Source organism: Haliaeetus leucocephalus, unplaced genomic scaffold, assembly GCF_000737465.1.
Source record: "Haliaeetus leucocephalus isolate CR32 unplaced genomic scaffold, Haliaeetus_leucocephalus-4.0 Scaffold351, whole genome shotgun sequence".
NCBI lineage: Eukaryota > Metazoa > Chordata > Aves > Accipitriformes > Accipitridae > Haliaeetus > Haliaeetus leucocephalus.
This window is the reverse complement of record NW_010972787.1, coordinates 9,772,592-9,788,633: the sequence shown is the minus strand read 5'-3', so window position 1 is coordinate 9,788,633 and position 16,042 is coordinate 9,772,592. Positions and strand designations below refer to the sequence as shown.

The following is a 16,042-nucleotide window of genomic DNA, read 5'->3' as shown; positions in this document are numbered from 1 at the left end:
CAAACATTAAATGAACTTGCAAACACCTGCTAAGTACATTTTACCACTGAAATCAAGCCTCTTTACCAAACAGAAAAGTTATGTTCAGATTTTAGAGACCATATTGAGACAAAGCTGTAATGAACACAGAAAGTACTACAAAGACCAGTTATTGTTCCAAATGAACAAATCCTCTGCATGTTACATAAACTACTTGCAATGCAGTATGTCAAACAGATACTTTATGTTGTGTTATTACCCAAGTAACAGTGTAAGACATGTTACCCACCATCTGTAGCTATTTTTACATAACTGTCCTTCACATAAGCATCAGAGCATCTTAGTTTCAAAATGCATTTAACCATGATGGCTTTTCGAAAACTATATTGCACCTTTAGACAGGAAAAAAAACCCCCAAAGTTCCTGTTTTTTATATTCCAGTATCAGGTGGTTTTTCAGGTATTCAATCAAGAGATTTGCAGACAAAAATTACAAGCAATTAATTTTGTTCATCCTAATTATATTGTGGCATTAGATTAATAGAAACTATGCACTCTGCCCTTCAGTGTTCTGTAGAATTCTGCATAATAATCTTTTGGCTTGAAATGAATCTCAAAGCATGTTGATTAGAAGGTTAAAGGGCAGAGTTTTTAATTATTGTCAAACTCTGCTTAAGAATATGAGACATGAACAAAGTTTGTACTTTTTTCATATAATTGTTTATTAAAATAAAGGAAAATCCAGAATTTTACAATTCATCTTGGAAAATGTTCATAGTCAAATATCACTTTCAGAAGAGTTTTCCCCTATATACTCAACATACACCCACTCAGAAGGGCATTTTATTCTTCTGCACTATCTGACATATTATCTGAACATCTTTGTAAAGCACAATTATTGCACAGGACAGTTGTATTTGTGACAATACTCATTTAACCAAGCACTACATTGCCCATTGTTCTTTCTTTTAAACTCAGTAGGACAGAAAAAAACACAACGGGGTAAGATTTGGCAAAATATATTAAAGCACAAAGTAGATTACCAGTTCAAGAAAAGCAGGAATTTTCCCAATTAAAATATACAACTGATAGTTTATTCCTGGCAATTTATAAACAAGAAGCATATAATCTGAACACAAACATTTCAGTGAATTCTATGCTGTTTCCCATGTAACACACAGTAACAAAACAAGACTTTTAGAAAAAAACCCAGTATTAGTTTACTGAAAAAGGAATGACATATTGGACCAGTACCTACACATTCCCAAATCACGGTGCAATCCTCAGCTGATGGCACTTCATGTGAGGAGATTAGGTCTCATAAATTTTCTGAAACTGCATTTAATTTAACTTCACAATATGTCAAATGAAGTTTTAACACATAGAAACCTCTGTTTTCTCCTTTATCTAAAATATCTGCAGCAATTAAATCTTACAATTACTTTGGAACATTGGCAGTTATTTACTTATTTGAGTAACAAACCCCTGAAATTTCCCTTCTATTTCAGCTTAATACTTGAACCATGTGAAAACTGTTCCTCTAAACATGAAAGTAAGTTTAGAAAAAAACAAAAGGAAAAAAAAAGTTTTAGCACTCACTAGCAACAATTTCTTTGTAGCAAAATCATAACGCAGTTCCCTCTTCCACAAAGTGGGCTCAATAATATCCAATATTTTAAATATCTATTGATCATGCCTGTGTTTACCTTTGTGGTGTCAGTAACACCTATAGAGGAGTCCATTTTTCTTTCAGGAACATAACAAGCCATCAGCCCATTCTTCTACTAGTCAGGGAAGAATCAGTGCATGAGTTAAAATATTTTAACAAGAAATGAAACCTTATCTCTGTTTTTAAAAAAAACAACAACGAAAAACCAAACCCTGGGAAGTAATTTTTGCTAGCTTTAAAAAAGGCCAATTCATTAGCTGCATTTTCGGGGTTCCAAAATAAATAGACCTTTGCTGCATGGCAATGTCACTTATTGCAAAGCTTTCAGGAGATATTAAGAACTCCCAACTCGATCTCTGGGAATAATCCGTAGATCTGAACCATGCTTTAGAAATACATTTCCTAAACAAACAAACAAAACAGAATGTGTTACCAACCAACCAAAAAAAACATTACCTAAGCAAGCATACACATTTAAAGGATAATAATACATTAGGTCAGTGTTTAACATCTTTGTAGTAATTCCTCTAATATACCAGAAATATACTTTTTATGTTACCATGGAATTTCACCTTATCCCTTTTACTACAAAGAACTCTTTATTTTTAAATAAAAGTGCCAGACACAAAGTCATCCAATAAGACTTCCAAGCTATGGCCTTTCAAACTTTGCAGTTCCATACTTGAATGTCTGATTTCACTTATACACTATAATAATTTCAAGACCAGGAAATGAAGTTTTACTTCTCCATAATTATTTTTTTTAACTTGAGGTCATTCGTGCACATTTTTAATTCTCTCCTTGGTTCAGTACTTATCTGCTTCTAACTTCAGAACCTCAACTGTACTTTTCTTTTAGGAAGGCTCTCCACATATCCAAGCATAAGTCAGTCTCATTTTAGCATAAAAAAAAAAATCTTGAACTTCATATTTATTACCATATAGTCTTAATCATGACAGTCTTTTCAAGAGGACATAGTATGAAAATTAGAAGTTTCTTATACTTAGATGTCTAGAATATTTCCTGCATGTATTCAGGATTGTCATTCAGGTTGCTATTTTCTTCTATTAAATGTAACATTTGAAAATGAAAACACATTGCTAAAAGTGATGCATTATTTAATTACTGTATGGAACTTTTTTTTTACTTCACACTGCTACTGCACAAAACAGACTATATGTAATTCTACAATATCAGGTTTTAATAATATCTGCCTATTCTTATTCATCTTTGCTTTGACTTGTAAAAACAGAATAATTGTATTTCTCTCCCAAGCACCCCATTTCAGGGAGGTAGAACGCTCTCATAAAAAAGATGAAGATATTTAACATTTGTTCAAGTTATTAGCATATTGGAACAAAGCTACCCTTTTTCAAACTTCACTTTTCCAGCACGTGGATCAGGATCAAAACTGTTCTACTTACTCAATGTAAAGAGTATTAGAAAAACAGTTCAAAGGAATGTGTTACCAGAAGATGTTCTGTTTTTAGAGATCTGCCAAGACCACATACTGAAGAGATCTATAAAACCCACTGAACACAAATCTGTCACACCAGCAAACCAGAGAACTAAGCTTACTAATCTAGATGAAAAGTACCTGTATTGCAATAGCCATCATAAAACTCTAAAATTTTAAAACAAGCCACAGCTGCATCTCACACAGACAGCAGTTCACCCCACCTCTCAGTCTGTTTCCATCATTAATATCACAGCAGTTTTATTAAAGTTATGGCATACTATTCCCTGAACTATCAAGGATTTAAAATTGAAATCAATACAGGAATTAAGCGTTAAGCCTAGCTTTTTCAGCTTTCATTTCCGCTGCTCCATGGAACCAGGTAGGGAGCATGAGAGGAAGTCATACTTGAGGAGTACTTTTATTCAGAAAGGTAGGGAAATAGTAGAACAGTGCAAAACCTCTGAAATCCCCAAGGATTACTAAAATTTTATTCCTAGATCATCTTATTTTGGGAAGTTTCTGAAGACTAAAGTAATTTCAATCTACAAGAACTTTAATATATGTAAAAAAAAAAAAAAAGAGTGCATTTTACCCTAACAGATTTTTGAGATATCAATGAATAAGGCTGAACACAATGTTATATCTAAATTATATATGTTTACTTGTAAACTGAGGAGGGATTTTGGTCTGGGTCTTGGGTTTCGCATAGGTCCTTTTTTGGTTGCTCTTTTTGGGGGTGGGGGTGGGGGTTGGGGGTTTGTTTTTTCTTTTTTTCCCCCCACAGTTTAAGGCCAACATCACACAGCACTGTTACGGCAATGGTACCTTCTATGTTAAAAAGAATAATCCATGTACAATCCATGTGCCTAATCTTTCATTTGCAGATAGGACTAAGATTGTGATGACAACATTTTGCATCTAGATGCTTTTGATTTGCCTGATGCTTGATTATGAGATGCTGTCATACACTACTACTGAATAATTCCTCAACATTTCTAAGAACTTAGGAGAGGTAACACAAATCAATTGGAGCTGTGAATTCAATATGAATAGCTGCAAGCATGATGAACTACCACATGGATGTTTTCATTCAGGAGTCCAGTAGTCCTAAATACATTTACTTTGCAGGATTAAGCTACAACTAATTTGAGCTACATAATATAAAATGAAAGTATACTTTTGAGGAAGAGAAACAGCATAAGTATACCTTTAGCTTAAGCAACTGACTTTACCTATTTTGCCTAAGTATTCTTGAGTGGTCATATGAAAATGTGGCTTTACATGTGGGTGATGATCTAGTAGATAAACCAAACTCTTAGTTTTATTATCTGTTTTTAATACACTTGGTCATGAGATCACGATGAGGACAGCATCGGGAGGAATCTGCCTGAGGCAGTACACCTGTCAAACTATAATCCAGGTGTCCTAAAGCAAGCCCCAGAACAACAGAAACCTCCAGTGGAGCATAAAGCCAGACACTCACTTGATCTTCATTTTCAAATGTTGTTGATGCAATCACAGACCTCAGAAATGGGTCGCTACACTTAAATGGTTCCTTTTACAACTCCAAGACATTCCCCAAACTAACGTCAAGCAACTGCTCTTCTAACTATCAGAAACTATTACATGCTCTGCAAGGATTTACTTCATACTATTTATCTTACGTAGCTAAGTATGCTGATAATACCTTGCTTTCTTATTGTCTCTTTAGATCTGAAAAAAAAATAACCTGGTGTGGTATCTTCAATAATGACTGGCAAACAGAGGGCACAAATGAATGAGACATAGCAGAGATTTCATGCAAAAAACCAGAGAAGTGGCAAGTCTCCATCAACTGTTAATCACGTTTGCAAGCAGGAGTAAAATTAGATTCACAGTTTTCACTGGATGACTGGGTTCCACAAGCACCAAAGCCATTTTTATTATTTCTTAGTAGAAAGTTATCAACATTTCTTCCCTAACAAGATACTTCACTCTAACTCTCGTCTCAAATGGGTCGAGATTAGATAACTGTAATAATTTCCAGATTAATTTAATAGTATAGCTTTTCAAGAACAAGTCCACAGAAGCCTGCTTCCAGACAACAGACCATTATTAGTACAATTCAACATCTGTACTACATTTCCATGTATTTCAGGAGGTCATGGGGAAAAGCTTTACACTTTTCTGTGACAGAGATAAATTCTTGTCTCATAGCAAGCCTCCACAGTTGAAATCAGAGATTTCTCACATGGAATCCCTTGGTGAGAACAAGAGGGCTATTGGCAACCAGATCCTCTCTTCTTGAAACCTTGTTCTCCAAAGCACCTAGAGTTCCTGCTCTAAAACTGTGTATTATTTTTTAAACATATCTCATGAGAAGTGCTGCTAAAATTGCAAATACTACTGAACTAGGTAAAGTGGGGAAAAATATAGCTATAATTATAATGCTTCTCCCATTTAAGAAATGAAAACTTAAAATATAAATTAACCCTGAGTGCTATGCATTAGTTTAAAAGAAAAGTTTTTAATACTGGGCTTCATAAATAATAACTTACCTGCTGTCTGTGCAGGGTTTATTCCTATACCATCTAGGAAAAAAAAAATTTTAAAAAGAAGATTAAAAAAGAAAGAAGAGAAAAAAGAGGGGAAGATGAAACAGACATATTGCAATTTACTACACTAAACTTACAGCTCAAAAAATGTAATATACCAACAAGATATAATTATTACATCAGGTCTTCATGCAGCTGTTTCCTGTAACCAAAAATAGTCTTATCACAGGAGCTAACAAGAAACTTTCAGCACAGAAAATCCGAGCTACCTATCTGGACAAAACCAAATGAATAATATTAGTGGTTTAATACCATCATCCCATGCATAACTAACTTAAATAATGCTACAATTTTATTAAATCCAGTTTGCTGTCTGTAGAGGTTGTGAAAGAAAAAACTTTTGCTTTTATCAATACCTCTTCACTGAAACTACAATACAAAAACTATTAAAAAATTATATAAACTATATTCTTACCATTTGTTATAATGGCACTTGTTGCTGCAGGAACTTTGAACTAAAGGAAATAAAAGTAGGAGAATATAACATAAGAGATACAGTTAAAGCAGAAAATATATGGGGAAAATTCATAGCAATTACAATTTTAGCTGGTTCAGGTACAAAAAAATTGTCAGAAAAGAGAGCAAAATAAAGGTTTAAAGTCAAAGTTGATTAGACACCTCAATACAGAATGCAAAATTTGCAGTACTAAACAACTAAATAAATCCAATTATTATTACTCATTGGATAAAACCTAAAAGTTAAGCATCCACAAAGTTAAGAAATACTACTTATTATACTAAATAAAGGAATACCTAAAACATGTATGGAAAGAAGCTTCTAAGAAGCATACCTGTTACATCTAACAGGAGCTAAACAAGAATTAGCTTGAGGTAATCTTGGTTAATTTTGACCCATTTTCTAGGTTTCTCTCTGGCTACATCGAGAGCTCTCCAACTGCACTACTCCAAGCGAAGAGCTCACTCCAGGATTTGGTTATGCAAAGAAGCACTAACAGCACTGCATCAGATCTGGCTCCCTCCTCAGATTTCTGACACCAGCCTAAGCAGGCTTTGCACCCTCAATCACCCCCACGTGTCTCCTCGGTACCCCACCTCCACGCGCATCATACGTGGTCAGTTTTACAATACAAGAAGCCCTACTCAGGTGGGGCTGCACTGCATATAGGCTTCAAATGATTTCAGAAGAGCTGAACTGAGATGGGGAAGCCAAAAATAATTACTTCTCAGGACTAGAGGGAACCAGGCAGGGCCAGAGAAAAATCCTGCACTATGTAATGTGGTTGGACCACAGAGGACAGAAAGGGTAGGGTGAGTACAAGTCAGGCAGTGTTACTTGGTTGGTCTTAAGACAAAAGATTGCTCCTTGGACTTCCTTTACTTAGCACAATCAACAACCCATAAGGCAGAAGACTGGTGCCTCTGCAATTAGCAAGTATCAGTGAAACCTCCTCTCGAAGCACTTCATTCTCCTCTCTATATTGCGTAAGAGAAAGGGCAGATAACTATGAATGCTAACACCAAGTGCTTCCCTGCAAGAACTGCAGAGCTCTCCCATCTTCTGAACAAGTCATTTCAGCCATGCCTTTCAATGGCATTCACTAGTTGTGCTTTCTTCATTTTCTGATTGCTCAACTCAAGATTTTTTAGGTCTAATTTGCAGAAGCTCTATGCACTAGCTAAAGCTCACAGAAACCATGCCTAAATACAGTACTTAATTATTAGTATACTGAAAACACTGCCCTATTTATCTCCAGACACACAAAATTAGCAGGTTTTTTTTTTTTACTTGATCTCTCTTAGCTTTTTATCCACAGCAGGTAAATCATGCCACCTCCTCATCTTGCAGGGTGACACAAAAATGGTCATTTTCACACAAAATTAGATACCAGTGTCACTGCAGAAAGGTCATGAAGAAAGTAACAACTTGTCTTCAGATTTGAATAACAAAGTTGATAAAATAAAAGCTACATATTTCACAGTAAGAATGTAAAAAATAATATGCCATCATAATAGCTTATGCATATATATCATATGCTGAAGAAAGCAAGCCTTCATTCCCAAGTTCACTAACTTTGGGAACATTGACTTAGCACTCTGAGGAGAAATCTTTTAACAGGTTTGGTTTTTTTTTTTTTTAGGGAGGTTGTGGGTTGGTGTTCTTTTTTCATAATAGGAGAAAATGAGTTTATTATAAAGTTTGAACAGTGGGCTATTGTTAATGTCAATCATTTTAAGTCCTGCCTCCTGGAATGAGTCCACCTCCAATTAAAAAAGTAAAAGAATAAAACACAAAAAACCCATGAACAAGTGGCAAATATATGCTTAACTTAATACTTCAGTTATTTTTCAACAAGCAGGTTTCCATTGTAACTGATACCATGGACCTTTCATCCTAAATCATTTTAAACCCCCCCAAAGTAATTTCTAGAATATTGAGTGCCTTTCTTCCCTATCTCTTCTGATACACAACAAAACATGGAAGGGATGCATCATTCACAGAAGGATGGACGTCTCTACTTATTTTATGCCATTTTGCTTTTCCGTAGGAGTATCTATCAGATCCCAATACACTAGGTGCACATGAGAACTGTGTGGCAATCAGTCAGTGAAGCACTAGTTAAGATTCTCTTCTTACTTCATATTGTATTGTGTTAGAAGAGAATAAAACACTTTTGTTATCTTAGCCCAAAATACTCGGCCAAACAGCAATAGTTCTCAGCTATATACTCAGCACGTAAAAATCATCACAAGTATAATACAGAAAGAGAAACTACCTTTGGAAATGATTACACGTATTTTGGTGCAATATGGTTCACTACTTAAAAATCCTTCCTGTGATTGCTAAGCATATGTTTCCCATGCTGAAAACATACAAGCTTTCTGTGATGCAAAGTCAAATGGTTACTCAAGTAGCAAAGAAGTTCTGTATTCAGCAGATCATCCCTGGCTTTCTTTGAAACCAAATTGGGTAACATCCAGCCCCAAACTCACACACTTTAAACAAAGAGATTGTTTGCTTTAAAAACCTATGAATTGATAACTGAGGCTGCCACACAACTTATTTTCCCCAATACTAGGAAATACATTTATCAATATCTACAGTCAAATTATAAGGAAAAGATACAATCACATACCAACAATTATATTCCTTTCACACTTTTTACAATGATGATAAAAATCCTCTACAGCAATAAGCTCATCTCATTTTAGTGCAAAGAATAGCAGATAAGTGCATTAACCCATAGTATTTTAGCACCAATCTATCAAGAGTAACGTTAGAAAAACAAAATAGTTTCAAAAATATACATTTATGAAAGAATAGTTTATTTAATAGAAATGGATGACTATTTTAGTAGTAATTCCACAAATGTGAGGGTTTTTGTAAGTACTGTGCAAATGTACACATGAGGTACGTACTAAGTAGCTGTATCAGATAAAGGAAAAAACCAATAGATAGCACACATTGTAAGTGAGACCATTAACACTATCCCAATAAAGTGTGACAATTGTGGGAAGAACTACAAATAGGTAAAAACGGAAGATGGTAGTGTTTCCAATACCCTACATTTCAATTTGTAGTTTTATAGAGAGTCTGCAAGCCAAACAGAGAACTAAAAAAAAAGGAAAGAGTTAAATTTGCATTATCCAAATTATCACTGCCAAATGTATATATTGGGAAGGCCTGAGACTGCTACAAATAATTGAGACTTCTGAGACCTCGCCATTTAATGGTCCAATTTTCTTTCACTTCCAGCTCTGCCTATCATGAGTTGTGTACAATGAACTTTCACATGTTACATGATGTGCTAGAGATGACAGAAAAAAAATCTGTTATGTATTTCAGTTATTTCCAATTAAAAAAAAAAAAAAAGAAGGAACACATCTTGTTTTGTGCAGTGCAAGTAGTTCAGAAAACTTTACTTGGAAAAACTGTTAACCTTTGACAAAGCACTGTGACTGAAACTTGATACACAAGACAACCATTCTACAGTATGGCTACAGTTTTACTATTCCAAAGGAATTCTGGTCATGATTTGGTCAAACTTTAAGACTCTGAGGAAAAAAAACCCACAACCCAAACCTCAGTAGGAACTTGCCAAGGCTAAACAGCCAAAACTTAAATCCTTCTCTGTCCCAAGAGCTTTAATCACCAAGGAGATAATGCACTTCCCCTGGAGACCAACTAACATCTTTGTCCAAAACCCAGGGCTACAGGTTGATCTTTTCCTTACATGTTCTGTATAAGGTACTGTGAAACTGGTATCTGAATCATGATACACAGCACAGTTAATGTTAAGCTATGCTGTTCAAGGAACAAAAAACATTTACATAAGACAAAAATTCTCTCTCCTTTTCAATGCTAGTTCACCAAGGATCACAATGGCTTCATTCCTGGGGAAGAGTCTAAGTCTTTTTTGTTCTCTGTTTACAAAGCATTTAGTTCTGCCTGGTCTCACAGAGATGTAAAAAGCTTTAGTAACACATCAGCAGACAACTAAAATCAGTGCCATATTCTGAAAAATCAATCATATGTTCATGTTATTAATTTCTATTTAACACTGACTCAGGCTAATACAAAAGTGTTTCACACTGGGGGGGGAGTTAATAAAGTGTTATTTGTATTTTCTTTAAAATAAAATTTATTGTATAGACATTTAATGGAATTACTCTAGTGACCATTAGCAACACTGGGCTTTTTTACCTTCCATCACACATTTTCAGTATTTCTTGTGAGCCTCCAAAAAACATCTACAATTGCTCTGCTGATCCAGAGTGGTGTGAGGTCAACCAGCAAAACTCCCATGGATGCTCAAAATACTCATATCAACTAAAAGAATGGTTTGTTCAATGTGAATATTTAAGTAATTAATTCTTCTTTAAATCCACTTTGCAGAGGACCCTATCACTAACTAACACTGTGGTTCCACGAGCAGGTAAAGCTAACAGGCTTGATGGCAACCCTCCCACCAGAAGTGGCCCCTCACTCCTTGTATCTCCAACTACTCAGTCCCACTCATTTTTGTGGTCCCTCATGCTAGCATCAATGGCATGAATCCAAATTAGAGAAATAACAGGCCTAAAGACTAATCCAGCAAGAGAAAAATAGCTTAGTTTGAACCCACACTCCCTCTCCAAGATGAACCTGTGGCAGTACATTTCAAATGGGTGACAGAAGGCACAGAAGCATCAACCAGGGTCAGTTTTGGAAGATACGACACCCCACACCAGTTTAAGCTGCTTGCAGATGGTGGTAGTAAAAGTGAGCCTGATAAAGACAATGAACTAAGTTCAACTGACTAATACAGCAAAGAAACTTCAAAAAAGACCCTTTGATTAACGATCCCATTTGAACAACTCAGCGTGCAACTCCATCAGACCTCGATCTGGCATTTGTCCGGTGACAGGAATCTGTAACAAGGACTGGAAGGGGAAAAGGACTGTTTCTTTTGGAAGCAGCCTACACCTACAGCACAAACAGCACTTCAGAGTTCTATTGGACTTTTCAGTCTAGGTCTCCAAGTATGGGTTGTGTGGGCACAGCTGCATTAGTTCAGATTAAAAATAATGGAAAAAAAACCACAGTAAAAAAAAAAGCAACTAAATCGGCAAATATCTTTATCATTCTGTATATTATTCTGCTCAAGTAAACTTATAACAAACAATCCACAACCTCCCCGCACAAGCTGTGTTTCCACTAAGAACTTCTGTCACATAGTGGTATAACACTAACAACATAAGGAGACTCAAGACATGGAATCCATTATCCTTCCTAATTATTTATTTTATTACAATTCCAATGCTTGAAAAAATGAAATTTTGTATAACCCAAAATTTCCCAAGTTGTCCTAAAAAGACAGAAGTGGAACTGCAAGAACAGACTCTCAGCTGAATCTGTTTGCTGACGAGATGAAAAAAGACATCATGCTTTTGAGTACTTTATTTTACTGTTTACACCCAGATGAACATATCTTAATCTCTGTACGCTTAATTTGAAACAAACAGGATGCATCTCTTCAAATACTTTATATAGGGAATTTAGGCACCTATTGGTTTTGGATTCCACATGAAAGGTCAAACACCCAGAAGCCAAAGAATGCATTATCAAAGTCTTACTCACTTAAGTCTGTTTTTCTGAATCTCCCATATAGCTAATCACAATACCTTCTGTAATAAAAAATCATATGTCCTCCAGTACCAGACATTACTGGAACTGAATGTGAGAAGACTTTCAGAATTTCCTGAATAATTCTAGATAATTTTCTGGATATTCTACATAAGCAATTTAAAATATTAAGTATTCAACAGCAGTATCTTTTAATTATGTTCACCATCATAATTTTTGTGTTATCGATATAAAATGGCTTAATTTAATCACAAAGAACAAGAAGTCTGTCAATACCTGCTGCTGACGTGTAAACTGTGCAAGAACAGCTAAGTTTCAGATTCTGAAAGTTTTGGCAGGCCCACACTGACATCAGTAAAGCTTGCATCCATGTGTATCTAACAAGAGCATTATTTCTGCTGAATTAACCATTTTATTTTACAATAAAAAAGCTTCTGCTTTCAGGAATGTTCAAAAAGTTAAAAACCAACGTCATCACTTCCTACTTACTTCTTCTGCAGCAAACTTCAAGACAGCTGTGAAAGGGGTACTTTCAGGCACGCTTAACCTGAAATTACAATGGAAGCAAGTACGTGACCGCTAAGACAAACTGAAAAGCGACTTTATTTGCTATTAAACTACTAGTTAAAACGTCACTTTCACCAGCACTAATATTCTTGCCAAAGGCGTGCCTGTGCTACTTAAGGTCTAGGTGAAAGCCTAAAAACATACGCGTGGCAGCAGAACGAAGCAGAAAAGCCCAGACGGGTGACTTCACAACAGAAAACCGCCTCTTCGAAAGCCCTGTCAGGATGACCATTAGAAGCCACGCGGCCCAGGCGCAGGTACAGCCTGCGGTGCCGCCCCTTTCCACGGCTCCCTCGCGTCACGCAGGGCCCCAGCCCGCCGCACCACTCACACTTTGTAGGGCAGCCGCGGGTCCGAGGTGAGCGTCACTTTAAAGGTGACCTTCGACCTGGGGAGAGCAAGGAGAAAGCACCAGGTTAGGGCTGGGGGCGCGGAGCCCCTCGCCCAGCCACCCACTCACTCACATGATGCTCCCGGCGCCGCCGCTCCTCACTCACACGTCAACCGCCGCCCGAGGGGGCCTTCGCCCCCCTCCCTTCCGCCTCCTGGGCTGCCCGCGGCGCGCCTGACGGCAAAGGGAAAAGAAAACCGTCCTGCCGGCTGCTACGGGGGAGGAAGCGGGGGCGTTCTGTCTTGGTACCCGTTACTGGAAAGGCGAGGGGAGAGGCTGAGGGGTGGACGAGGCGCGCCGGGGGATTTGTGAGGATTTCTAATCAGGCAGCCGCACTGGCTGCTCGCCGCGGCGGAGGGAGGACTGAGGCAGTGGGACCCCCGCCTTTCCGTAGGCGTCCTGAAGTGACGGCCGGGCGGCCCTAGCGGGAGCGGGGAGGTAGCGGGGCCGATTTCGGCCCGGCCCGGCCCGGCTGGGGGACGTAGCGGGCGGCGGCCTGCGCGCCTCGCAGCGGGCCGGCGGAGTCCGAGGTGCGGGGCCGTTGACCAAGGAAGAGTCCCCCTTCCTCTGAGCAACTAAGGGGCTGCTGGGTTTGCGTGTGTGCTCGTGTACGAGCGCAGGTGTACGTCTGTGTACGGATCCGCGTACCTGCGCGTACATATACGAGTGCAGACGTGTATGTGTCGGGCGGGAGAGCGGGGTGGTTGGCCGCCCGTCTGGTTCCCGGCGGTTTCCAGTCCCTGTGCCGCTCTCGAACCGAAAAGTGCCGCGGGAGTTGCGCAGGGGAAGGCGGATGCAAGTACACGGCGATTCCCGCCTTCGTAACATTCAAAATCGTTCACTTCTTCCTTGGGATGGGTGAGCTAGAGTTGGAGTCTTGTTTGGGTAGTGGTGGATACTCTTATGGCAGAAAACCAGCAGTTTTGTTCCCCTGGGACTTTTGACAAGCTAATTTAAAGGCTAAGTAAGGAAATGCAAAGTAATTTTTGTCTTTAATGCTTGTTCATCTGTTAGTACAGATGATGAGTGAGTTTCTGACTCTGGGTATGTCAGTATTGCCATTGTAGAAAATATTTTGCCAGACTGCTGTCATATTTTCTCTAGTCTCTACCGTCTGCGGGAAGGACAGCTTTCACTGTAGGCTGAGGTGCTTGTTATCACGCACTGCTTGCCGGACTGGTCATGGCAAAGCACTTTGTCGTGTTCATTTTAATTGGAGTCTCATTAGGGTTAAGGTAGAAGAAATGGCATGTAAAAGGCAACTGACACTTTGGAGTTACTGATTTCTTACCTAAGGACTGGCTCAGTGCCCAGCCATGAACTTCAGTTTTTCACCCTTGTGTTGCTCTTATTTGAACATAGACAAAACTAAAAAAAATTCAAAAAATAACAAAGAGAAGAAATTCACTAGCAGTTTGTACAATGGCATTAATATTTCCCTATATCTCCTGCTTTTATGTTATCGTGTCTGCCTTTCACAACTGTATCACATTGGTGGCTCATGTTCATTCTGTAATCCATTAGTGATATCATGGCTTTTTCATCCCCCTGCTTCTAAGAGATCACACCTTAAGTTAGAAATAATTAATAGTCATCTCTGAGCATGTCACCTTGCATTTTGTGTAGCTAAATGTCATCCCGTATTTATTCTTGCCCTCTTCAAATCAGTTATTTTTGTATGATGTTATGTCTTGGATTTATACAACTCTCTGTCATCTGCAGCTTCCATTAATGCATTGCTGTTTTCTGTGCCAAGGTCACTAATGCAGATGTGAAATAAAAGACTGATCTTTTTAGAACTTCATTTCTTGCCTTTCACTCTAAGGACTTCCCCTCTGAGGAAATAAGCGCACCCAAATCTTCATGCTGTTGAAGCTGGACTGCTTTTACTACCCAAATTTACTTGGTTAAATTTGGTTTGAGCATATGCGAGCTATAATGCTGAGAACAGTCTAAATCCAGGCCTGGGTAGTCCTGTGTTCTGGCTTCATGCTCTTGTCCTCTGCCAGGCAGAGGAATCAACACTTGTGACCAGGTAGAGAGTCAGTTCAGGGAACTGATTTGGCAAACCCTCCAGATTTTCCTTTGAGGTGGTTTTTAGCTTGTCAGCTTCCTGAACCAGCAACAAAGAAGGACATGAGGAAGCACATCTGGTTGGCACTGATACTGCACTGTACCTTAGGTCAGCTTAAGGTGCTGGAGCTGTATCCTGAGCAGGCATCAAGAATTTGATGGTATCTTTATTTGATGGTAACATCAGGGTCAGGATCTCTGAATGTAGATTCAGGAATCCAAGTGACTTCATAAAAATAAGACTTCTCCAGTGCTGGAAATTTATAGTTTTACTATGCTGTCGAAAACTAGCAGGGTTGATTTTTTTCTGAGAATTTACAATGTATAAAGGAAGGAGAATGTGCATTATTTTTCTCTTTCAGCTGGGAGAGTTAATGGGACTTGGTGTCCTGTCTGCAAACAAGCCAGGGATGGATCAAAGGTAACTGTATCTCGCTAATGGGTTTATACACAACAACATTCTCAGGTCCAGAAAAACTGGTCCATTCCCAACAAAGTCTGCCCTCCCTTCTCTGCGAGTGAAACCAGAGAAAAAAGTGGAGTTCTTTATTCAGTTTGTTTTCCCTGCAGCTCTTACATAGCCACACTTAAATATGTTGTGTGATAGCAATGAGACATAGCTTTGGCTTTTCTAGCTGTGTAGATGACAAATGGAATGACAATTTCAGCAATTAAAACAATTGGTATCTCTGGCAATTTGTAAACACATTAGTACAACAGAAAGCTTTTAAGTCAGGAAAATGCAAAAAAACAAACCAGAAAATAACAAAAAATATATCCCTCTGGATGCTAAGATGTGACTGAGGTGAATTAAAATACCTCTGACAACACTTCAGGGAAATCCTTCTACTTGTAAATAGCATTGCAAGAGAGAAAAGTACTGCAATACATAGGAGCTATTCATCCCGTGTGCCCGTATTGCATTGGTAGCCGCCTGGCTGGACCTAGTTTGTGTTGAGAGGGGAAATAAACAGAACAATAAGAAAGGAAGTGTAATTTAAAAAGTACAAAAAAAATTACCTTGCCAAGATCTATTGATTGGTATTTAACTGCCCGAGCAAGATGATAGCTTTTCATAGCAAAGGGTAGATTGTTCTAGAAGGTGCAGCTGTTTGTTGAAATAAGATGGAATATCTAAAATTGTAATGGGGGGTGGAGGGAGGTGTTTTATTTCTTGAGTGGTTGCATCCTGTATGGAGGCATTTCCTTACTAGACACTTGTAGCC

The 16,042-nt window shown here is 38.2% G+C and overlaps 1 protein-coding gene across 2 annotated transcripts; it reads right to left on the bottom strand.

The window, feature by feature from the left end:
- Positions 1–1,480: 1,480 nt before the first annotated feature.
- Positions 1,481–12,880, bottom strand: UFM1 (ubiquitin-fold modifier 1). 2 transcript variants are annotated; one of them, XM_010572776.1, is made up of 7 exons: positions 12,817–12,880; positions 12,684–12,740; positions 12,275–12,332; positions 6,116–6,155; positions 5,644–5,676; positions 1,936–2,049; positions 1,481–1,823 (listed from the first exon to the last, which is right to left on the bottom strand). In XM_010572776.1, coding segments are annotated over exons 1-6 (258 nt in total). In that variant the 5' UTR covers positions 12,819–12,880; the 3' UTR covers positions 1,481–1,823; positions 1,936–1,981. The 2 variants fall into 2 exon arrangements, with proteins under 2 accessions (XP_010571078.1, XP_010571077.1); XM_010572775.1 differs by having other exon boundaries at positions 1,481–2,049.
- Positions 12,881–16,042: the final 3,162 nt, after the last annotated feature.

What these genes read in the sequence shown, in the direction of transcription:
- UFM1 (XM_010572775.1), bottom strand. An exon ending in CCGCGGCTGCCCTACAAAGT is followed by an intron (nt 12,333 to 12,683) that starts GTGAGTGGTGCG and finishes TTGTAATTTCAG; the next exon opens with GTTAAGCGTGCCTGAAAGTA. An exon ending in TGAAGTTTGCTGCAGAAGAA is followed by an intron (nt 6,156 to 12,274) that starts GTAAGTAGGAAG and finishes TATTTCCTTTAG; the next exon opens with TTCAAAGTTCCTGCAGCAAC.